Raw genomic sequence first — 25630 nt, forward strand, 5'->3', positions numbered from 1 at the left:
CAGGACGCGTACTCAAGAGCACTTCAAAAGGAAAGAGACACGAAAGCCATTCCACTTTGGAGCCAAGAGCACTTCAGGGAATGGAAACGGAAGTTCAACCAAACGCAGCAGCAGAGTGCACTCAGCAGATGACATCACCAAAAAGGGCTGACGCTCCAGTCCGGTGGCACAGGGAGCTGCCGCGATCGCCCACGCCACCGATGACGAGCTGTGAGCTGGTACAGTGCTTGGCACAGCTCTCTGCGGTGTCTGCCGAAGCGGAAGCATCCACACTCACACCCGACAGCTGCGGTTCCAGGTGTCACGACCCGTGCTCCAGGAGACCTGCGCAAGGACGGCGCGGCAGCGTTCGGGACACCAGCACTCAGACAACCCCCAGTCCAGGGCCCGGCTGCGGCACACTCACCCAAGGGAACGCCCGCAGCTCCAGAAACCACAAGATCCAGGGACACGCACGGCGACAGGGAGGGCTCTCACAAGTTGTGTTGCGCAGAGGGGGCCGGACCCAGAGAGCACACACCCCAGGCCCTCCACGGCCGCGGCTTACACGCTTACACACCACAAGGCCCTCCACGGCCGCGGCTTACACGCTGTGACTTACACACCGCGAGGCCCTCCACGGCTGCGGCTTACGCGCTGTGACTTACACACCACAAGGCCCTCCAGGGCTGCGGCTTACATGCTGTGACTTACATACTTACACACCGCAAGGCCCTCCACAGCTGCGGCTTACACGCTGTGACTTACACGCTGTGATTTACACACATACCGCAAGGCCCTCCACGGCTGCGGCTTACATGCTGTGACTTACACACCGTAAGGCCTTCCACGGCTGCGGCTTACACGCTGTGACTTACATACTTACACACCACAAGGCCCTCCACGGCTGCGGCTTACGCGCTGTGACTTACACACCACAAGGCCCTCCACGGCTGCGGCTTACATGCTGTGACTTACATACTTACACACCGCAAGGCCCTCCACAGCTGCGGCTTACACGCTGTGACTTACACACTTACACACCACAAGGCCCTCCACAGCTGCAGCTTACACGCTGTGACTTACACGCTGTGATTTACACACATACTGCAAGGCCCTCCACGGCTGCGGCTTACATGCTGTGACTTACACACCGTAAGGCCCCCCACGGCTGCGGCTTACACGCTGTGACTTACATACTTACACACCACAAGGCCCTCCACGGCTGCGGCTTACACGCTGTGACTTACACACCGTAAGGCCTTCCACGGCTGCGGCTTACACGCTGTGACTTACACGCCGTAAGGCCCTCCACGGCCGCGGCTTACACACCGTAAGGCCCTCCACGGCTGTGGCTTACACGGTGTGACTTATACACTTACACACTGCAAGGCCCTCCACGGCTGTGGCTTACACGCTGTGACTTACACACCACAAGGCCCCCCACGGCTATGGCTTACACGCTGTGACTTACACACTTACACACCACAAGGCCCTCCACGGCTGCGGCTTACACGCTGTGACTTACACACCGTAAGGCCTTCCACGGCTGCGGCTTACACGCTGTGACTTACACACCGTAAGGCCCTCCACGGCTGCGGCTTACACGCTGTGACTTACATGCTTACACACCGTAAGGCCCTCCACGGCTGCGGCTTACACGCTGTGACTTACATGCTTACACGCTGTAAGGTCCTCCACGGCCGCGGCTTACACGCTGTGACTTACACACTTACACACCACAAGGCCCTCCACGGCTGTGACTTACACACCATAAGATCCTCCACGGCTACAATTTAAAGACAGATCCTCTGGCATTAGACGCCAGGCCAGTGTGACCAGTCCTGGGGAAGAAGGAGGGAACGCAGACAGGGAGGGCTGGCAGAGACCACCGGGGCCGCTAACGTTGCGTGTGCAGACCCGGGCGGTGGCCCAAGCACGGGCTCGCTCTGTGGCCCCAGCTGAGGAGGCACGTGTCGCCCACGTGCTGTGTCTGCATTCCACGTCAGCCAAAGAAAAGCCCGAGAGTCTCCACACCTAACACAGCAGGGCCCCATCAGCAGCTTCTGATCAAACATGCTGGGTCAGACCCATGGACCTCTACCGTGCAGACACCTCATAGGAACCTGGGCACAAGGTGTCACAGGCATGAACTCACAAGGGTGAAAAGAGCAGGACGGGGGCAATGGCAGACGAGAGGCATTCGCAAATGCGGAAGCTGGGCGGCGAACAAGAGGAAACTGAGTGAGCAGCGGCCCCCGGTAGGCGCTCCCGAACGAGCCTGTTTAGGCGCTGGGGAGAAGCCACCGCCCAAAGCAAGCCCAGCCACAGAGCTCTATGGAGAGCTCGGGTGCGGGGGCCCAGAGACCCGTGAGCGTGGCCTGGGCCTGGGGACAGACAGCCGCACACCGGGCTGCTCCCAGGCGGACTGCCGTGGCCCCCTCCCGCCCAGACAGCTCGGGACGTGGGCGCCGCTCCCCATCTCCCGCAGGGGCGGGGTCCCGGAGAGGCCGCCAGAGCAGAAGACAGACGCCAGCACAGAGACAAGAGAGAAGCTGAGGGAAAGTCTGCCTTCTGACCAGTGAGACTGTCCGCACAGCCCCTCTCTAGCAGTAAGCCTAGAGAGACGGGGACCCGGCGGGGCAAGCAGGCCTCTGACGGAGGCCAAGACATTGTAGGACAGACCCAAGGAGCCCACCAGGCTGCAGTGGTGGCCGGAGGACCCACAACGGCCAGGGGAGGAGCCAGGGCTGGTTAATCAGCCATCGCGCGTGCAAGCGCAGAGACACGCTTGCAAGCTTCTGCTGAGCGCCAGCAGAAGGCATGACAAGATGGAGCGCGCCAGAGAGTAATAAGCACACGAAAAAGAGGCAACTGCTGACCCCAGAAACACCGCAACGCTATACAAAGAAACATAAGCACAACACAGAGCAGGACTAGCTGTGACCACAACTCGGGATAGCAACGTGCACACCGAACATGTGCTTCACTGTGGTGAAAAGATGGAAGAAGGGTTAGAGCCAAACGCATCTTCTCCACTGTAAAATACATACATAAAAAACCCAAAACCTGCAATGTAAGCATGTCATTTAGAAATGTAGAGGGAAGTACCGAGGGAACTCTGGCACAGGACTGACCCACTAAGAGGAGAAGGTCAGGACTCTTGGCAACTCTCAGAGCGTGTGCCAGGACACAATGGACAGGACGCGAGAGAGGGGCTGAAGACTGCCGCTGCGGCGCAAACAAACAGGCGGCTGAGTGGTGCCCCGGCCGCGGGCACGCACACCCAGAGGACACCGTTGGGGTGCCGGCTCTGCCTGCAGTTCAGGGGCTGCCGCTTGGCCTCAGTCAGGCTAGGCAATCAAGCCTGGACACCAAAACCAGTCTGCTCTGGCAAAATGCCTTTTGAACTTGCTTCTATAAACTGTCTCCCTGCTCAACTTTTCACCCCACAGTAAGAAGGCAGAAGGGGAAAGAGGCCCTTTGTATGCCTTTAAGAATTCAAAGAATTATAATCCAAATTATGATGCACTCTCAAATGCCTATCTGTGCAAAAGCGCGACTCCCACTAAGACTCATTCACACGCCTGTGACTTGAGGCAACACTCATACCTTAATCTCATTGTCGTTCGCAAAGTTGCCAAAAGAAGCCATAATTTTAGGGATCGCTGCGGCCAGCGTCTCCTGGACGGACTCCTCGGGTCTCTTGCTTGTGCGCGTCAGGCAGGGCAACAGGTTCACCAGGTACGGCCTGCGGCGGGAGAGGAGCCCCTGTCACTCTCCCAGGTCCACCTCAGTGAGGAGCACGAGCGACCAGCTCAGGGCCTGTTAGGCAAAAGCCGATGTCTATATGCAAGAGTCCTTCCTGGAGAATAAACAAACCTCAGCGGGAAGACTCAGTGCAGACCAATCAGTAGCTTGTTTTAAAAATTCTCTGCAGCAAATTATTATAGCCATTAAAACAGTCAGATTTTAGATTAGAAAGTAACAGAAAGAAAGCACTAAGAAATGAGAATGGAGCTTTCTTGAACAGGGAGGACTGCACAGTGTTTCTCTGAGCATCCACACTGAGTAAGGCCTTGGTGAGAGGCCCCGCCCCTGAGAGCGCAGCCGGCAGTGCGGGGCTGGAGAGCAGCAGTCCCAGCTGAAGCCGCAGGCACGCTGGGCGCAGGCGGGGCGCCCTCTAGAGGCAGAGACAGGCAGCAAGCAGGCGCACCCCTGGGAGGGGGCACCCCTGGGACCGCACAGGGAGGGAGCCGCCCTCTGAGAAAGAGATGGATGGCCCACGGGGAGAGCATGCCAGACAGCTGAACAGCACACGCTCGACTTTTCAGAGAAGCCACGGGGGCCAGTGAGGCAGCAGTGTCTGAGGGGACGGGGCTCCAGGGCCAGGTCTCCCTGGGCCTCGTACGGAGCCTGGACTTCTCTGAACAGCCGTGGGAAACGAGTGGCAAGTTCAAGTAAGGGAATGGCATGACCCAATCACAGTTTTAAGGTCACTTTGGCTTCTATGTGGAAAACCTGGGATATATTGCTTCAGACATGTATTAATAAGAAGTTTTCAAACTAAGGTCAGTAAAGGAGCAAGGTGATACAGAGAGATTCCCCAGTGACTGTACGTCCACGGTCGTGTAAGACTCGCATCACACTCTGACCCCGTGGAACAGGTCACTGTTTGGTGTCAAAGGAGAGGGTTTCTGCCACTCCACCGGTTCCGCAGGGAACCAAGCCATCCACGGACGTCAGCACGTCTTGCCGGTCACAGAGACGAGAAAGGAGTTAAAACCGTGGTCCTTCCTTTGGCTTTCAATCCATTAAGAAAGAGAGACACCGATGTAAAGAACAGACTTTTGGACTCTATGGGAGAGGGCAAGGGTGGGATGGTTTGAGAGAATCACGTACAGCTGAAACACGTACATTACCACATGCGAAAACAGAGGACGGGGGCAAGTTCGATGCGTGAAGCAGGGCGCTCAGAGCCGGTGCTCTGGGACAACCCACGGGACGGGTGGGGAGGGAGGGGGAGGGGGGTTCAGGATGGGGGACACGTGCACCCGTGGGTGATTCATGTCGACGTATGGCAAAAACCACCGCAACGTTGTAAGGGAATTGTCCTCCAATTAAAGGAAACTAATGAATTAAAGAAAAAGATACAGTTGTATCAATCAGTCAAAACTTTCTTCACACTGCGCATTTCTAACCCATGTGATAGACAAAGACATGGTTTTCTGTAATCGCCACGCTGAGCAGCAGGGAGTCTCCTGCCCCAGCAGACCCCGGCAGCGGGCTGGGCCCCCGCAGGGCGACAGGGACGCCCGCTGCGCTGGGACGCTGGCTCCTGCGTCCCTCGGGGAGGGAGGGGCAGAAAACGAACCCGTGTGCCAGCGCTTCTGAGCCGCGGCGGCTGTGAGGACAGGAGCGGCCGCAGGGCTGCAGCGGGAGGCGGCGGGCGGCTTCAGGCAGCGGGGCGGGGAAGACCTCCAGAGGAGCGGCTTTTGAGCCGAGCCGCCCCGACCAAAACCGCAGTAACAGCGATGACCCAGAGCGTCCACTTCACCTGCATTTCTGAGGCCGGACCAGGTGAGCCAGCTCGGCGAACCTCCAGAGGGCAGCGCGCAGGCTCCGCGGGGCGCCGTTCTGAGGAGAAGAGCGAGAGTCACGGAGGGGCCGCGACAGCGGCGCCAACGGGCCCTCCCGCAGGGGCGCCTCCCGCTGCTCGCTCCCGTCGCCAGAGAAAAGGCCGCTCAGTGCACCTGCTTTTGAGATTTCAAGGCTTAATGGGATGAAATTATAAAGATTTTTTTCTTAAAACTACCGTTTTAAGTCCCATCTCATCGAATAAGTAACGAGGAGCAACTTTCTGAGGAAAAGTAAAACAACAGAGTCCACTTTACCAAACGGCATTTGTTTCCTTCTCACATTTTTACTTATCAAATAAAAGAAAATTTCATACACTGCTCAATACAGTGGATCAACAGGCTTTTTCAATAATGAAAAACAAAACCCCACCTTTTTAATTTCCTTATAGAGTTCTAGCTGCAACCTCGGAAGATTAGAATCCATCAAAGCCTACAAGAAAACACAGGAGATCTGTCACGGAAGATATGTTCTACTAGCAGTTCCAAGAGGGACGGTGGAGGGCAGGGAGGCCTGGCGTGCTGCGGTCCACGGGGCCGCAAGGGTCGGACTCGACCAAGCGACTGAGCGGCAGCAAGTTCAAATTCACTCTAAAGCTCTCATGTTCAATTAAAGTACATCTTTTAATCATTAAAGCACATTCTTTAATCATCATTTTTAATGATGATCCAACATGAGCAATGGCCTGGAGTCTGCAAAGCCAGCAGGGCAGGAGGTGGATACCCAAGGTCAGAGCCCTGATTCTGGCACGGGAACACTCCTCTCCACGCAGAAGCCGCATCCTTCCCAAAGGTCTGGTCCTCCCGCGATGCACAGGTCCTCCCCACCTCAGGGCCCCAGCGACACACAAATCTGCTGGAACCACAGGCTCCTCAGAGCCCTGCCCCTGTTGCTCGATTACAAGTCAAACCAACAAAATGGCCACACGGGCAACTTCAACCCAGGGACCCAGAGTCCGTGCTGGAGAAGGCTCCCAAGGCGGAAAGGCCTCCGTGCCCCGCGTTCAGCCGCGAGAGCCCGCTCCTCCAAAACGGCACTGCCAATGGCCTGGCCACGAGAAGCGAGGAAAGACGTGGAGAAGCCTGAAGAAGCTAGGGAAGATACACCCAAACCTCCACAGAAAAGGCCTCTGCCCTTCCCGTGATATAAGCACGTGACATCTGTAGACCAACCGGTCTTCGCAAAAGTCACAGTGGCTCAGCAAGCTTGAAAATCAGAACCGGGTCATATTCTGGGAGGTTCTGAACAATGCCTCCGATATTTTAAAATTCTAACTCTACTGTTTCAGTTTGGACTACAATCCCTTAAACGAGCACATCAAAACGGACAAGCACATAGTAAAACACTGCTTGGCCAGTAAAAGTAGAAGGCATATCCAAGTTTTGTTTCACTTTATAAATGCTCTATAAACTAACGTCAAATGTATTTTATTACAAGAGAAAAGTACACTCCAAAGCCGTGAAACAGCAGTCAACGGGCGCTCACTCACTGGCAATGCTAATGTGCCCCCCGACCCTCCCTGCTCCCGTCCCCACCCCCATACCAGGGACACACAGCCGCCAGGGCCAGCCCCGTGACAGCCTGGCCCCTGCTCCTCACTCGCACCCCAGCACCTCCTACTGGCTCAGGGGCCCCCCTCTTCCCTGGACACCGAGCCGCCCTCCCGGATTCTGGACAGTCTCTCTCCTGTCCAAAGCAGGCTACAAGGCACCACCTGGCTACTTGAACTACCCGGTTACAAATCTTCGAGAGCTCTTCCCTTCCTTCATTCTCTGCCAAATAAAGTGCAAGCCCCTTGAACTGATCCTCAACGTCTCCCACGCCCTGGCAGAGTCCCCCTCCTCTGTGCGTCTGCAAGGGGTAAGAAGGCCCTACGGGCGTCCCTAGAGCACTCCTTGCCTCTACTGCAGCAGGGCACGGGTTCAATCCCTGGTTGGGGAAGCCAAGATCGCACATGCCACACAGTGAGCCGCAAAGAGAGAAGGTCCCAAATCTTCTCGTCACCTAATTGCCACCACCTCCGGGGAGCCTCCTCTGCCCCCCAGACAGAAATCACCTCCACCTCCAGGCTGCAGTGATGAGCTGCCAACACCTCCCAGCTCAGAGCTCACACCATGCATTCAGCCATTTCCGTACAAACACGCTCCGCATCTGAGACTCGCATTATCTGACGGCAGGAGCACAGTGTCAGCGGAACCCCCAGGATGGCTGGGGGCACGAACGAGGAGAAGGGCAGAGTGAGGAGAACAAGGGCCGCTTCCCAAGGCAGCAAGAATTAGGAAAGAAGAGCTTCATCTTCAACGCCAGCAGAGAGCAGGAAAAGGGCAAAGGGGATTAAAGCTGCGGGGATCCCGGGCACAGACTCTGCACCAGGAAAGCCTGAGCAAAGAGGACAGGCGTCCCCCGCACTCCCCACCTCACCTCCCACCCAGGTGGCTCTGGCTTTCTGGCTTCACCAACCTTTTCTGGGAACTCCTATCTCCTATCTAAAACCAACTCCCGCCAGAACGCCAGCCAAGTGACCAGAGAAGGCACGTCCTTCCCTGTGAACAGTCCTGCCTGACCCAGGACTTGGGGGACAAAGACATCAACAGCGGACCCCACTGCCCGGCCCCTTGCCTTCTCGGGGCCTCGCAGTTTCTCAGCAGAGTGACACTCGGTCCAAAGGTCCCCAGTGGTCACTGTCAGCACCCATCCCTGCCCTACGCCCTGCGCAGGCATGAGAGGAAACCCGTGCCCTCTGAGTGGGCAGGTACAGGCAGCACCCTGGCAGACACTGGAGTGCCTCCAAACCACACACTATTAGATTAGAAAGTGCAGCCGCCCTACAGGACTCCACTGCTCAGAACAAAAGAACGCCAAGCTATGGTTCCTCCTCTTAGCCACAGTGACCGCGTCTCAGAGGACGCCGTCCAGGGGGTGCTTACTTTTATGACTTTGTTGAGGCATTCGTCAGCCACCATCCTGACATCTGACTCCGCATCATCACTGCACAGCAGAAAAAGTTCCATAGCGATGCCCAGAAGTTTCTGAAATTCTGGAGAATTTCTAAGTGAAAAAAGAAGAAAGACTGTCACAGCCAAGAGGAGACAGGACGATGAAACGCAGTTAAGTTTCTGGTATCCTGTGTGGGGTTCTGGAACAGAAAAAGCATATTAGACACACAGATAAAATTCATTTTAATAATATATTTCATTTAACCCAATGTATCAAAAATACTACTTCAACATGTAATCAACACGAAGAAATTAGTGTGCTAAAGAACAATCTTTTTTACAACACATCTGAATTCAGACACAAAGTTTTCATCAGAAATATTTTATTTGGGGGCGTCCGTGGTGGCCCAGTGGTTAAGCGTCACCTGCCAATGCAGGGGACACGAGTTCGCTCCCTGGTCCGGGAAGATTGGGAGGCTCCCACATGCCGCGGGGACAGCTAAGCCCGACACTAAGCACCACGACACTGAGCCCGAGTGCGGCAACGAGGGAAGCCCGAGAAGGAAGGGAGACCCAGCACGGCCAAAACTAAGTGATTAAATGCGTCTTTAAAAGAGAGAGAGAGAAGGAGACAGAAATACTAGTATAGAGATTCCATAAAATTCACAGCTGAAAAAGCAGGCTTACTTGTAACTAGGAGATAACCTGGAGCTCTGACGCACAGCTCAGTGCCTGCAGTCAGCAATACTGCATTCTAAACGTCAAAGTTGCTAAGAGACTAGCTCTTTACTGCTCTCAACACACAAAAAGGGACGGCGACGACACGACACAGGTGTGGCTGCCACTACTGCCGCAGCGCGCTACGCAAGCGAATCAAGCCAGGCTCGCGGTGTCGCGCGCCCGTCCTATCCCAACTCTTAAAAAAGAAAAAAAGTGGGCTTATGTACAACTTCTAACCATGCTTTTAAGACACTCTCCAATAACTACATCAGGGGACAGGGGAGCCTGGCGTGCTGCAGTCCACGGGGTCACAAAGAGTCAGACGTGACTTAGCGACCGAACAAGTGACAAGGACGGGGTTTCCCTCCTGCCTAAAGCAGCCGATAATGATAAAATGCATGGAACTGTGGTTTTCAAGGCATCAGGTATTAGGCATCTCTGGATAAATGGAAAGCTACTGCGATGAGCCTCAGGATTTCCCCACATGACTGCCTGGAGGGGGTTTCCCAGTGAGGACATGAAGAGGGGAAACCCGGGAGAGCCCACGATTGCTGAGACTGGGAGACAGAGCTGATGCCTCAGGAGGCAGGGTGGCTGGGCCCATGGGGGAAGACCAGAGAGGGGCAAGCTGCACAGAGAGACCCTGAGACCCGCGTAGCCCTCAGGTCTCAGCTGAGTCTTGCTGCAGAGTGGCTGGGACTGCAGTAGAGTCAGCTGAAAGGGCTGGAGGAAGCAGGTGCTGAAACTCCAAGTGTGGGAAGAGCTCCTGCTCTTCCAGCCAGAGGGGAAACCTCATCCTTCTGGCGCCTTGGGTCGGCTGCTCAGAAAGGTTTGCCTTCACAACAGGGCTAAGCTCAGCCCTAGGTGAGACGCTATTCTGATCCTGCCTGCAGGCAGAATGCAGGACGGTCCTAGTCCTTCAGAGCAACACAGCTACATTCCAGGGCAAGCTTCAAGAACGTCAGATTTCAAAAGTGTATAGCACCCAGCAAGATAGAAGTTATAAGGTCTGGGATCTGATCAGAAATGGTCAGGAATGCCAAGAAGCAGGGAAACATGACCAACAGTGAGAAAAATAACTGAAGCTGACCCAAACAATATTTAATCCAAAAGGCAAAAACAGGGAAAAGGGCAAATAAAGAGCATATGGGCCAAACAGGGAAGTCACAGCACAGTGGCAGATTCAAACCTAGGTTTAGGGACTTTTTTGGTGGTCCGGTGATGAAGAATCCGCCTTCTAATGCAGGGGACATGGGTTCAGTCCCTGGTCAGGAAGCTAGGATCCCACGTGTTGCAGGACAGCTAGGCCCGACTGCCACAGTGAAGAGCCTGCACGCTGCAGCTGAGACCCACTGCAGCTGATAACCTAGTTCTATCAATAACGACAGGAAATGTGAGAGAGTTTCAGATCAAATGAGAAGACCCAGTATTTGCTGCCTACAAAATACATTTTAAATATAAAGATTCACACAGGTTACCAGTAAGACAATGGAAACAGGCTCACCATGTTGGCCCTGAACAGATGGAAGCTGATATTACCACCAAGTGAAAGTGAAAGTCGCTCAGTCGTGCCTTTGCAACCCCAGAGTCTGGCGGGGCCTGCAAGCTCGGAGCTGGGAGGAGCGCCCCCATGGTGGCCTTGGGCTACCAAAGGCGAACCAGGAAGTGTGGAGATGCGCTCATTCTGTGGGATATGATGAACCTGTCGTTGTTGTTCAGGCGCTCAGTCGTGTCCGACTCTTTGCAACCCCGTGGACTGTGGCACGCCAGGCTCCCCTGTCCTCCACTCTCTCCCAGAGTTTGCTCAAACTCATGTCCATTGAGTCGGTGATGCCATCTAACCATCTTAGTCAGAAGCAAAAGTCCTTCGTAATTTTTAAATTTAATTTTTATCATATTATTATATCACCTAGTCACAGATCTATAAATCATCTTTAATAAAGTTAACTAATATTCCGTTCTGTAAGCGTACCAAGTTTTCCAATCCCCCCGTAGGTAAGCCATGAAGATTATCTTTCACTGTTTCACCGGCTGGCCAGCACTGCACCAGTGTCACTGGACGCTCTCCTAAGGAGAAGCTCCCGAAGCGAAATGCCTAAATCCAACAGGCCAAACTGCCTCTCCTTTTTTTTAATATTTATTTATTTGGCTGTGCCGGGTCTCAGTTGCAGCACACGGGATCTAGTTCCCTGACCAGGAATCGAACCTGGGACCCCTGGATCGGCAGCACAGAGTCTTAGCCCCTGGACCACCAGTGAAATCACCCAAGTTGCCTTTTAAAAAAGTTGTATCATCTCCGACAAAATCCTGAGTATTTTTTAATGTCTGTAAACATAACAGGTAAAGAAGAAATGTTCTGATTTTCGTTTTAGCCTCATTCCAGTGATTACTAGTGAATCTGAGCATTTTTCCACAGGAAGCATGAAATAAGTGTCAGCTACTACGGTTACTGGCTCAGTTACGTTTCTTCTTTTCCAAACTCTGCCCATTCATAGTTTTGCTAGTTTTCCTATTAGAAAGTCAGCCTTTTCCTTAATGATTCACAGTCTCTCTCTATAGAAGCTATTAAACCTCTGATACAAGCGCCATGAATACTTTCCCCAAGCTGCCTTTAAGTTTCAGTTTAAAGCAGATTTTGACATACTGAACTATACTCTAGATAAAACACTTTTTCCCCTTTATATTGTAAGCATTCCACAGACTAAGATTAAATGTTCTTTTTGTAGTAATGATTTCACTCTCGTACATTTAGGTAATTAATCTGGCATTTATGTTTCCCTGCAATATGAAGAACATTCCCCTAAATAGTCAACTGGTTCAATAATCCAGCATTTCCACACTAATACAAGATGCTACCTTTATCGTAAATTCATATTTGCACACACACACACACACACACTTTCCTACTTCCTATTCTGTTCCTTCTCTAATGTCTAACAGCTATTTTAATGTCATGCAGGTCTCACCGATTACTGATGGTTTCAGATTTTCCTTGTTAAAACCGATGTATTTATTCTTGTAGATGAACAAGTTCAAAAATATCTCTACTAGAATTCTGATCAAGCTCATTTTAAATCTGTGAATGAATTTAGAGAAAGTTTAACTTTATGATAAGGAACTGTCCCCACGCTAACCTGTCCCATTCAGGGAAGTCCATACAGTCCTTCCATAGTTCCTGCATATCTCTCGTCAATTCCTTGAAATATTATATGCTGGTGCTACTAGGAATTGGTTCTTGAAGCATTATATTTTCTAACAGATTCACGCTAATATATGGGAATGGGAAATCTACGGATTCCTGTACACTTATTTTTACCCAATCACCTTATCAAGTACATTTGTTTAGATGAGGGTGTCGAGTTCCTCCCAAAAGGAAACTAGTTAAAAATGAATCCTCACCCTCCACTGGACAGAAAACATAAAGAGTGCTGGGGAAAGAAGGCAGTGAGGTTATCTTCATTCCTGTACTTCTAACAAATTTTCTGGGTGGTTCTGATGTTCGTACGGATCTAGGAAGCAGCAGGAGAGACCACCAAATTGAGAGCCGAAGTAGGCTCAGTCACAGCACACCTCACGGACTCGAGCAGCTGCCTGGAATAAGCCCCGAGAGACAACATCAGAGCGTGGCAGAAGCTAAGGAATGCGCCAGAGACCAGTCACAGCAGGGGAGAGACCACAGGACACGCCAGCCACCCAGACTTCCTGAGTCGCTGAATGTACGCAGAAGAGCCACTTCAGCACTACAGTCCAAACTTTCTGAAAAGTATGGAGAGCATCTTAAGCAAACACGTTCTCTGATCTGACGCGACCAAAGAGAGCCTCTCTGGGTCCAAAAAATATCCCGTTAATATGATCCTACATAGAACAAGCAGCGCGAAGACCATCAGCATCACTCGGTACAGACACAACAGGCACACAGACGTGGGGCTATTAACAGCTACTGCCGCGATTCACGACGGCAAACAACCACACACCAGTCTTAACATGTCTCAGCGGACTTCCCAGGTGGTGGTGGTGCTGCTGCTGCTGCTGAGTCGCTTCAGTCGTGTCCGATTCTGTGTGACCCCACAGACGGCAGCCCACCAGGCTCCCCCGTCCCTGGGATTCTCCAGGCAAGAACCCTGGAGTGGGTTGCCATTTCCTTCTCCAGTGCATGAAAGTGAGAAGTGAAAGTGAAGTCACTCAGTCGTGTCTGACTCTTGGCGACCCCATGGACTGCAGCCTACCAGGCTCCTCCGTCCATGGGATTTTCCAGGCAAGAATACTGGAGTAGGGTGCCATTGCTAGCGGTAAAGACTCTGTCTGCCCAGTGCAGAAGACACAGAGATGCAGGTCCAATTCCTGGGTGGGGAAGATCCACTGGAGGAGGGAAGTGGCGTCTGCTCCAGTATTCCTGCCTGAAAAATTACACGGATAAGAGGAGCCTGGTGGGCTGCAGTCCACGGGGTCACGAACAGTCAAACATGACTGAGCAATTGAACACACTCACTCACACACACACCCACACTCACGTGTGAATCTAAGCCAACATTCCATCAATTCCATTGGGAATTATCAAGAAGCAAACTAAGAATAAGGCATGAAGCACTCAGGATGGAAAAGGTCTATTTTCTGGGTCCATAAGCTTCCAGTGTGAGGTGCTGCCTCCTGAGACCCAGATGCTGGAAGTCAGGTGAGCGCAGCTGTGCTAGGGCAGCAGCAGGCCCCGGGGGTCTGCCAGGCGTTCACACAAGAGTAACGGCGGCGTGCAGGGCAGCATGCACCGCGGGACGGATTTCTGCCTCGCAGGAGCGCACGGGCACTTTCACGCAGCTCTCAACAGCGTCTTACGGTGTCGCTCCTCCCACAAGAGCCCTGAACGCCGCATTTACACATCAAAGACGGGGTCAGGGTTGTCTGAAGCCACCTGGCTTATACGGGGTGGAGACAGAATCCAAACCTTTTCTCCTACTTTTACTTAGTACTGTTGTCCACAACAGCATGCTAACTTAGAATTTTTGTATTTTAATTTTCAGCACATAGTCTCACTTGTCACTTCGTTTCTTCCCACAGTATTTCTACAAATTAGATAAAACAGTCATCATACACTGTCTTTCAAAATGGCACTGAGTCCAACTAAAATGAAACGCTCTACATGAAACCTCTGCGGACGCATAAAACACAAGCTGCGAGGTGCCACCCAAATAAATGAATCAGCCCGAAAAGCAAGGTGATTATTCTTAGAGGTTTTTCTAAGAGACTACAAAGAGCCCTTCCCAACAGGAGAATAAAATGCATAATTTATGCCAAGGGAAGTATTTCCCATGTCCCATCTGGGTAACGGAGTTCAGAAGCCATAAGCACATCCGTGTCCTACTCACTCACTCAGAGGCAGGCTTAAAATACCTACCACCCACAGGTACGAGGAACAGTACTCAGAAAGACAGACAGTCAACAGCAAGGAGAATGAGGAGAATCAGCAAAGAAGCTACACAAGAAGGTGCTTCCTGCTCACCCCAGAGGAACGACCGGGCCAGGGAGGTGGGCCTCCAGTCAGAGCCCATGACCCCACCGTCCCCCAAAGCTGTGATGGGCAGGGAGCACCCCCACAGGGCGGACAGAGAGAGCGCCAAAGAAAATCCATCACGAGACCCCGGTAATCGGGCAGGCTCCTGTTCCTACCACCGCAATAAGTAAAACACAAACGTGCTGTTTGGTTATCCTAACGGCTGCAACGACACAGTGTAAGATTACAAGAAGGAAGTCTCACTCAGTACAGTGTCTGGAAATCCTCCGTATCCACAGCCAGAAGGGGGAGGGGTCCCGTAAAGGTTTCCAAACAACTGGGGCAACAAAGAACAGCCTAGCCCGTTCAGAATGCAGACAGGGACGTGTTCTGTTTTTCTCTAGGCAGGTCGGAGTGCAGTTACCTGAGAGACTGAGCGACGATGTTTTCACAGATTGTCAGACAGTGGTTCACGCGGTCTTTCTTGGTGGCTGAGAGCTCTTTCTTTCTGAAAAGGGAAAAAAAAGAGGAAAGGCAGTTAGTGTTGTCCACTCCTTCAGCTTCTACGTGGCATTCACTCATTCATTAATTCACTCATTCAACAGAGCTTCCTGACTTCAAGGAGGAAAACCAGGTACCCCGAGCCGGGGCAGGGTGCCCTGAGGTCAGAGAGGCGGGGGTGGGCCGAACCCCGGGCCCCGTACAGGACCGGGCTCTACAGAAAAGCCAGGGGCGCCACTAACATACCTGCCTTCTCTGCTGTAGCAGAAGCGGCGGCGCCGCCAACAGGGCTCACCCAGGATCGCGCAGACAGAGGCAGTGTCAACTCAGTGCAACAGTGTAAGGCCTCCCCTGCGCGGTGGCCCCTGCGCAAAACCACACGGCCTCACACGGTAAGCATCAGAGAATGTACTAACACAATGGCTAATGGCTCCCATACCCCCAAATGGCTACTAACAAGCACCCTGCCCAGAGCCTTTCTCAAAAGCCTCCTAGTAAGATTTTTGAGCCCAAGTGTTAAAAAGGAGACAACCAGACTGGTCAAGAAGATGACCCAAACTTAGGACTTCAGAGGTCTCTGAGGTATGCACCAGAGAAATACAGAAGACGGGCATGATCCAAAGAGGAAGCGAAAAATAAATCAGGCTTGATGACCACATCCGGAAAAGGATCCGAGGGTCTGACAGCTACAGGACATGGCGCTAACTGGGAACACTGACGCCAGAGGACTACTACGTTTCTGAGGGAATTCTACAAAGAGCGCCGAAGAGATTAGAATGCTAACTGACCAGCACCTCCGCTTAATCCCTAATGCAACCTCAGGCTCCAAAAAACTACACGTGAAGGAACAGACTCTTCCAACTGTGCAAACCAAGAAAGGCACATCCTCAAAAGGCACTTCGGACGTGGCCAGGCAAGAACATGGACAAGGAAGAGTCTCCAAAGCGGAAAGTCAGGGTCCAGGAGAAGGAAAGGCAGGCCCGGATGTGAGGCCAAGCCCAGGGCGTGCGGAGAGGGGCCCCCGTGACCAGCCAGTGGGTCTCTCACCACATGGACAGGTGACCATGTCCCCCACTGGTCTCATTCCTGAAAGAGACTCACTGATGAGCCGTGTTGCGGGCTGCTGGTCACCCACCAAAGCATCGTGCTTCCCTTCTCAGACACAAGCTTCCTGCTGAGAAGTCCCACGGCCCAGCTTCCCTGCAGCCAGGCAGAGACGAGTGACTGTTCTCGCAGACGAAACGGGAACCAAGTAGCAGCTGGAGCTTCTGCCCCGTGGCTTGCCCAGGGCACCACCCCCTCCTTTTAGCTTCCCCCAACTGGAACAGACACTTCTAACACCCAGTTTTTGAACATACAGACAAAGACAACAAGAAGGCTGCAGGGTGACAGGATGGAGGGAGCCTGGGTCCCAAGTGACCACAGGAGGCAGAGGCCCCCCAGCCCCGCCCTCCGGAGTCGCTCGCTTCAACAGTGCGGGGACAGAAACAAGCCACATGTCCCAGTAGGCAAACAGCGCAGCGGAGTGATGGAACACGGCCTGGCAGCGAGAGAAGCAAGCAGCTGACACACACGAGGATGAGGCTCAAGGCATCCGCTTCAAGGCACAGACAGATGATTCAACTTATGCCACACAGTCTTTGCCTTTAAGGGAATGGAAACTGATGTGAAATTTACCAAGGCCTGGAAGGGGAAGAGAGCACACCAAAAAAGGTACTGATGAGTGAACTGGGATCAAAACCGGGAAAGGAGTACGTCAAGACTGTATACTGCCACCTTGCTTATTTAACTCCTATGCAGAGTACATCATGCGAAATACCAGGCTGGGTAAAGCACAAACTGGAATCAAGATTGCCAGGAAAAATATAAATAACCTCAGATATGCAGATGACACTACCCTAATGGCAGAAAGTGAAGAGGAACTAAAGAGTCTCGTGATAAAGGTGAAAGGGGAGAGTGAAAAGCTGGTTTAAAACTCAATATTCAGAAAACTAAGATCATAGCATCACTTCACTTCATGGCAAATAGATGGGGAAAAGATGGAAACGGTGACAGACTTTATTTTCTTGGGATCCAAAATCACTGCAGATGGTGACTGCAGCCACGAAATTAAAAGATGCTTGCTCCTTGGAAGAAAAGCTATGACCAACCTAGACAGCATATTAAAAAGCAGAGACATTCCTTTACCAACAAAGGTCCATCTAGCCAAGGCTATGGTTTTTCCAGTGGGCAGGTATGGATGTGAAAGCTGGACCATAAAGAAGGATGAGTGCCAAAGAATTGATGCCTTTGAACTGTGGTGTTGGAGAAGACTCTTGAGAGTCCCTTGGACGGCAAGGAGATCCACCCAGTCAATCCTAAAGGAAATCAACTCTGAATATTCACTGGAAGGACTGATGCTCAAGCTGCCTTTTCATGCTGTCCATGGGGTTCTCAAGGCAGGAATGCTGAAGTGGGTTTCCGTTCCCTTCTCCAGTGGGCCAAGTTTGTCAGAACTCTCCACCAAGACCTGTCCATCTCATTTGGCCCCACATGGCATGGCTCACAGTTTCACTGAGTTAGACAAGGCTGTGGGCCATGTGATCAGACTGGTTAGTTTTCTGTGATTGTGGTTTTCATTCTGTCTGCCCTCTGACAGATAAGGATAAGAGGCTTATGGAAGCTTCCTGATGGGAGAGACTCAGGAAAGACTGGGAAAGATTGAAGGCAGGAGGAGAAGGGGACGACAGGGGATGAGATGTTTGGATGGCATCACCAACTCAATGGACATGGGTTTGAGTAAACTGCGACAGGGTGATGGACAGGGAAGCCTGGCGTGCTGTAGTCCACGGGGTCACAAAGAGTGGGCAACTGAACTGAGCAACTGAACTGAAATGACGCTGAAGCTCCAATACTTTGGCCACGTGATGTGAAGAGCCGACTCTTAAGAAAAGACCCTTATGCTGAGAAAGACTGAAGGCAGGAGAAGGGGGTGACAGAGGATGAGATGGTTGGATGGCATCACTGACTCAATGGACATGAGTTTGAGCAAACAAACTCTGGGAGATAGGGAAGGGCAGGGAAGCCTGGGGTGCTGTAGTCCATGGGGTTGCAATGAGTCAGACATGACTGAGGGGGTGAACAACAGCAACTATGTGTGTGTGTGCGTGCGTGCGTACGTATATATCATACCTCAATTTGAAAAAGAAAGCACTATGAGAGCTTAAATGCTCTCTTCTTTGAGCCACAACATTAAAGTCTCAATTACAGCAGCTCACCTAGCTGAAGACCTTAAGTCATCAAGGCAATTAAAGAACACTGACCTCTCCCAATATGTTAGGAGGCAAACTCTCTTCTCCATGGCTCCTTTCCAAAGTGAAAACCTGCCGAAAGCCTTGAATGGGCTGCATTTCCCGGGTCTCCCAGCTCTACAGGCAGCGGCCCCTCTGTGGGCAGCCTCTTACCCTGGGCTCTGAGACAACTCTTGGGGCGGCAACCAGAAACAGCTGACAAGCACTGAACTGAGCCACCTCGCGACTTACGGCTGTCACAGCAGAAAAGTGACCCACACAGATTCAAGCTGTAAAAGGACCTGTGTCTCTCTCCTCTTGTGTGGACTAGGCCGCAAGAACACAGGTAACAAACAATGACACAGCTTTCTGAACCCGCTGCCTGATTCCCTTAAGCCCCGCGTGTGCTGCGCCAGAGGCCCCCAGCTAAAACCGGGGCAAAGTTAATGAAACGAGCGAAACAGCTAAGGTCGAACCCACCGAATAAAAGTGCATTCCTGCGCTGTCCGCTCCAGTCTAGCTCCTCCTCTGAGCTCCCTGTGGGGACAGAGGTAAAGTGAGAGAGAGAGAGAGAGAGAGAGAGAGAGAGAGAGAGAGAGAGAGAGAGAGAGAGAGAGAGTGTCTGTGTGTCTGTGTGTGTCTGTCTGTGTGTCTCTGTGTGTCTCTGTGTGTGTCTGTGTGTCTATGTGTCTGTGTGTCTGTGTGTGTGTCTGTGTGTCTATGTGTCTGTGTGTGTCTGTGTCTGTGTGTCTCTGTGTGTGTCTGTGTCTGTGTGTGTGTGTCTCTGTGTGTCTGTGTTTGTGTGTCTGTGTCTGTGTGTGCGCATGTCTGTGTGTGTGTGTCTGTGCATGTGTCTGTGTCTGTGTCTTGTCCGACTCTTTGCAACCCCATGGACTGTAGCCACCAAGCTCTTTTGTCCATGGGGTTTTCCAGACAAGAATACCGGAGCAGACAGCCATCTCCTGTCTCCAGGGGATCTTCCTGACCCGGGGATCAAACCTGCATCTCCCTCTCTTGCATTGCAGGCGGATTCTTTACCGCTGAGCCAGCGGGGAAGCCTGCCCTATTCCCCCGCAGCTCCTGCCCCAGGCCCTGCCCTGAGCCGGCACTTGCATCACTCTCTTTGGAAGTGACTGTTCCCACGGTTACCTCTCCAGGGATGACAGACTCACTGAGAGCAAGGGCCACATCGTGACTCCCACGGGCACTCAGCACAGCACCTACACTGGACAGGTGGTTTCACAGAGAGCAAAGGAGCGGCGACCCCAGGGACTCAGTCCACGGGGCTCTCCAGGCCAGGATGCCGGAGTGGGCAGCCCTTCCCTTCTCCAGGGGGCCTTCCCCACCCAGGGACGGAACCCAGGCCCCCCGCACTGCAGACGGTTCTTCACCAGCTCAGCCACAGGGGAAGCCCAAAGGGCAGGTTAGATACACAGTGAGACAAATCGAAAGTCCTAAGTCGGTCTTACAAACAGGATTCGGAAGATAAATGATAATTATGTTAAACTGGAGTGTCCAAAACCAAGAGATGGAAAGAAGCAGAAAGAGCAAAGCTTAAAACAAGAGAGACAGTGAGGAGCAGTCCCACAGGACTGAGCCCAAGCAGCTTGTGGAGTCTGAGCGGCAGCCCACAGGGGTGACCGAGACGTCAGTGACGGCCCGCCTGTGACCCTAACTGTCACAACCTTACTGCCAGAAACCGTGAGTTCACGTCCCATCACGGCAGCTACGAAGAAAGCGCACGTTTCAGATCTCTTTGAACTCATCCAAAATCACTTCCTAGCAATCCACACCGATTGGAGGGGGAAAACACCTGCCCTGATTGAATTTTAGTCTTTTCTGCACTCAACAGGTAGCTCTAAAATCATAAAATTCTTCAGGTAGACAGATGGACGGTCTTCAGTGGTTACTGATCTTATATTAAAATTGAAACAATAATGACTAGGTGGTGCTAGTAGTAAAGAATCCACCTGTTAACGCGGGAGAAGCAAGAGGTGTGGTTTGATCCCTGGGGACAGAAGATCCCCTAGAGGAGGAAATGGCAACCACTCCAGTATTCTCGCCTACATAACTCCATGGACAGAGGAGCCTGGCGGGCTACGGTCCGTGGGGTCACAAAGCGTCGGACACAACTGAGCAGGCACGCACGCACCTATCTTGGGGGAGGAGCATAAAAACAAGCTATCTGACTGCTACCTAAATAACTATCCAACAAAATCTCCTATCACACTGAAGAATATCCACATTTTAAAGTGGGTATTTTAAAGTCTGAGGACCAGACTTCATCCTCAGACACCCCAACACAGAGACATTAGCCAAAAATATCAGAAAACTGAAAAAAAAAAAAAAACCATCCAACAGCATGCCTGAGGGACGTCAGGGCAGCGACACAGCTGCAAAAGCAACAAACACCCCCCGTGGCGCAAACGCCGGGCGGCTTAACCAGTCCCAGGACAGCCTGGCCTCAGCCAACTTTCCCAGGCCAGTACTGGAACCTGCGGGGAACTCTGGCCCCTGGAAATGCCTCGCTGGTGCCCGCCTGAAACACCTCCTTCCCATCTTATTCTGTCCAATAAACAACTTGGTGTTTTAAGAAAACGACAACGATTTCATTCCCCCATGAGATTTAATCAGATTTAATTGTTGAACTGATATGTCAAACTGACTGCTTCTACGGAAGGTGTAAGTATGGAAATCAAAGTGACTGACATGGAACCGCCCTGATCTCGGCAGGAACTGGAGGAACAAGGTGAGAACTGGAAAGACAGGGTAAGAGCTGTCCTGACTTTTCAGTCATTTTTCATAAACTCCACCTTCAACATCAAGACAAGCCACTGTCATGCCCTCTAACTATGCGACGATGCAACCTGTGCACAAACGCGGGTCTGTAAGGTGGCGGTTGTCGTCCAGTCTCTAGGTCACCCCTGACTCCTTATGATCCCATGGACTGCAGCACGCCAGACTTCTCTGTCCTTCACGATCTCCCGGAGCTCGCTCAAACCCGTGTCCATTGAGTTGGTGATGCCATCCAACCATCTCATCCTCAATCCTTCCCAGCATCGGGATCTTTTCCAGTGAGTCAACTCTTCACATCAGGTGGCCAAACTATTGGAGCTTCAGCTTCAGCATCAGTCCTTCCAATGAATATTCAAGACTGATTTCCTTTAGGATGGACTGATCTCCTTGCAGTCCAAGGGACTCTCAAGAGTCTTCTCCAGCACCACAGTTCAAAAGCATCAATTCTTCCACTCTCAGCCTTCTTTATGGTCAAGCTCTCACATCCATACAACTACTGGAGAAACCACAGCTTTGACTAGACGGACCTTTGTCGACAAAATAATGTCTCTGATTTTTAACACACTGTCTAGGTTTTTCATAGCTTTTCTTTAAGGAGCAAGCAATCTTTTAATTTTGTGGCTGCAGTCACCATATGCAGTGATTTTAGAGTCCAAGAAAATAAAGTCTGTCACTGTTTCCATTGTTTCCCCATCTATTTGCCAAGAAGTGATGGGACCAGATACCATGATCTTAGTTTTCTGAATGTTGAGTTTTAAACCAGCTTTTTCACTCTCCTCTTTCACCCTCATCACAAGGCTCTTTAGTTCCTCTTCATTTTCTGCCATTACGGTGTTGCGTGAAAGTCACTCAGTCACGTCGGACTCTTTGCGACCCCATGGACTCTACAGTCCATGGGATTCTCCAGGCCAGAATACTGGAGTGGGTAACGTTTCCCTTTTCCAGGGGATCTTCCCAAACCAGGGATGGAAGCCAGGTCTCCCGCACTGCAGGCGGGTTCTTCACCAGCTGAGCCACAAGGAAGCCCTTAGGGTGGGTATCCATCTGCGTATCTGAGGCTGTTGGTGTTTCTCCTGGCAATCTTGATTCCAGCTTGTGCTTCACCCAGCCTGGCATTTCGCATGATGTCCTCTGCATATAAGTTAAACAAGCAGAGTGACAATATACAGCTTTGACGTACTCCCTTCCCAATGTGGAACCAGTCCACTGTGCCATGTCCAGTTCTAACTGTTGCTTCTTGACCTGCACACAGGTTTCTCAGGAGGCAGGTCAGGTGGTCTGGTATTCCTATCTCTTTAAGGATTTTCCACAGTTTGTCGTGATCCGCACAATCAAAGGCTTTTGTATAGCCAATGAAGCAGATATTTTCCTTAGAATTCCCCTGCTTTCTCTATGATCCAATGAATGTTGGCAATTTGATCTCCGGCTCCTCTGCCTTTTCTAAATCCATCTTGTACACCTGGAAGTTCTCAGTCTATGTACTGCTAAAGCCCAGCTTGAAGGATTTTGAGCATTACCTTGCTAGCGTGCGAAATGAGTGCAATTGTGCAGTAAGATGAACATTCTTTGGCATTGCCTTCCTTTGGGACTGGAAAGAAAACTGACCTTTTCCAATCCTGTGGCCACTGCTGAGTTTTGCAAATTTGATGGCATATTGAGTGCAGCACTTTAACAGCATCATCTTTTAGGATTTGAAATAGCTCAGCTGGAATTCCATCACCTCTACTAGTTTTGTTCATAGTAATGCATCCTAAGGCCCACTGACTTCACACCCCAGGATGTTTGGCTTGAGGTGAGTGACCATACCATTGTGGCTGTCATCTTTAAGGAAGGACCTATGAAAATCAAGGTCTCTACATCACAGTAAGTGAAAGTGTTAAGTCACTTAGTCGCATCCGACTCTGTGACCCCATGGACTGTAGCCCACCAGGCTCCTCTGTCCATGGGAATTCTCCAGGCAGGAATACGCGAGTGGATTCCCATTCCCTTCACAAGGGGATCTTCCTGATTCAGGGACCGAACTTGGGTCTCCCACACTACAGGCAGATTCTTTACCGCCTGAGCCACCAGGGAGGCCCTAGTACAGCACGGTACAATCAAACTGATTATCGAAGAAATAATTCTGAAGACAGGAACCAAGCCGTCTCATCTAAATTCGCATCTTCAGAATTATGTATTTTAAGATGAAGCGTGGACAATTTGATTCCAGGTTGAGGCTGCACAAGAGAAGCCCTGGGCCACCCCAGGAACTGAAGACAACCACCTGCCTCGCACTTGCCTCACCGTCCGTGCCCACGGGTCCCGTCATACACACATCCCGAGTCCGGGCCTGCACGGCCTGCGCGGGACGCAGAACCGAGGCCCAGAGGCGGCCCCGCGGCAGGAGCACAGGAGTAAGGGCCGGGCAGAGAGCCAGGTCTGCTGATCCCGCAGCGGCGGCTCTTCAAGTTCAGCCAAGGGCTAGACTAATGTGGGTGTTCCTAGCAGACTGGAGCGCCTTTGGAGAGATCCGCTTTCCTCAGAGAAGGAACAGAAATGCCTACATCACTTTGGAATTATGTTTCAGACATAATTTTAAAATGAAAGTCCTGGCTGAGGGGATTCTCTGACAGCCCAGTGGTCAGGATTCAGCATTTTCACAAATGGCAAGGGCCCGGGTTCAGTCCCTAGTCGGGGAGCTAAGATTCCTCAAGTTGTGTGGTGTGGCCAAAAAAAAAAGTCCTGCTTGGTTAGGGACAGCAAGGCCTGATAGTTCCCCACTACACGGTCCATACCTTAGAAAAAAAGCTATCGATGCCTTTCTTACTAGTGATTTGACTGAATACTATAGAAGAAAGTGCTATTCAAAGTCCAGTCTGTTACACTAAGTGAATAACATCTGACACAAAGGCCCCATGTGAATGATTCCGTTCGTAAGAAACATCCAGAACTGGCAGTGCCGTAGAGACAGAAGCAGGTCAGGGGTTGCCAGGGGCTGGGGGAGGCGGAGGGGACGGGGACTGACTGCTGCGGAGATGGGCTTTCTTTTTGGGTGACGCAACGTCCCAGAAATGAGACAGGAATGATGGCTGCAGAGCCTTATGATCATACTAAAAGCCACTAAACTGTGCACTTTGAAATGGTGGCTTCTATGATACGTAAATCGTCATCTTAATTTCTCAGCAGCCCTCCCTCCAGAGGGGACCCCCAGCGCTGCCACCCGCCAGGCACCAGCCACTCCAGCTCGGGCTCTGAGCCCTGCAGCAGCCGCTCAGCTGATCTGATTGCTCCCAATCAGCTCCCGTCCCTTCCACAGCCTCTCTCACGCCTAATCCCTTGTCCACCAGGGCAGCCTTTGTCGTTAAAGCTTTTGACAAGGTAATTGCAGATTCATGTGCTATCATAAGAAATAAACGAAATTCAGGGTACAGTTCCCCTAGTTTCCCCCAAGGGGAACATTTTACAAAACAGTCACAGCCAGAACAGGCGTTGCGGAGTAGTGCCACTGATCTTCAGATGTCCGGTTTTACTCGTCTGTGTGAATCTAGGTGGCTCTACACAGTTTCTCAGACGTGTACATTTTCGTGTCTCTGCCACCAGTCACGAGAGGGGACATTCCCATCACCATGGGGATCCCTGAGCTGCCCTTCAGAACCACACCCACTCCCTCACCCTCTGCCCTGCCCCTGCCCCTGCCCCTGCAACCACTCATCTGTTCTCCGCTCCTGCAAAGACGTCACAGAAGGAGAATCAGACAGTATGCAGGGCTTCCCTGGTGGCTGAGCAGGTGAAGAATCCGCCTGCAATGGGGGAGACCTGGGTTCGATCCCTGGGTTGGGAAGACCCCCCTGGAGAAGGGAAAGGCCACGTGCTCCAGTAGTCTTGCCTGGAGAGTTCCATGGGCTGTACAGTCCATGGGGTCACAAAGAGTCGGACACGACTGAGCGACTTTCACTTTCACTTCTCCAACAGTGTGTCACCTTTGGGGACTGGCTGTTTTCACTAACACAATCTCCTTAAAAGTCCCCTTAGCTGCTGCGTGTGTTATCAGGAGCTTGTTCCTTTTTCTACTGCTCAGCAGTCTGACCAATCACCTGTTGAAAGACATCTAACTGGATTCTAGTTTGGAGCTACTATGAATAAAGCTGCTACAAACACTTGTGTACAGATTTACGTAAGCATACATTTTCAGTTCTCTGGGATACAGCCCCAGGAGTGCTACAGCCAGATCATATAGTAATCGAAAGTTTAGTTCTGTAAGAAACTGCCGTAAACTCTTTTCCAGAGTAGCTCTCCCCTTTCTAAGTCCCACCAGTGATGATGAAGTG

At 51.7% G+C, this 25630-nt stretch overlaps 1 protein-coding gene across 1 annotated transcript in view; it reads right to left on the reverse strand.

The window, feature by feature from the left end:
- Positions 1 to 25630, reverse strand: part of HTT (huntingtin) — a 123957-nt gene that overhangs the window by 91531 nt on the left and 6796 nt on the right. Inside the window, exons 2-6 of the mRNA XM_068974776.1 lie at positions 15182 to 15265; positions 8544 to 8664; positions 5989 to 6048; positions 5537 to 5616; positions 3592 to 3730 (exon numbers count right to left, since the gene is read on the reverse strand). Of these exons, the coding sequence (XP_068830877.1) occupies positions 3592 to 3730; positions 5537 to 5616; positions 5989 to 6048; positions 8544 to 8664; positions 15182 to 15265 (484 nt within the window). The remainder of the gene's footprint in view (positions 1 to 3591; positions 3731 to 5536; positions 5617 to 5988; positions 6049 to 8543; positions 8665 to 15181; positions 15266 to 25630) is intronic.

The sequence above is a fragment of the Capricornis sumatraensis genome, chromosome 7, assembly GCF_032405125.1.
Source record: "Capricornis sumatraensis isolate serow.1 chromosome 7, serow.2, whole genome shotgun sequence".
NCBI lineage: Eukaryota > Metazoa > Chordata > Mammalia > Artiodactyla > Bovidae > Capricornis > Capricornis sumatraensis.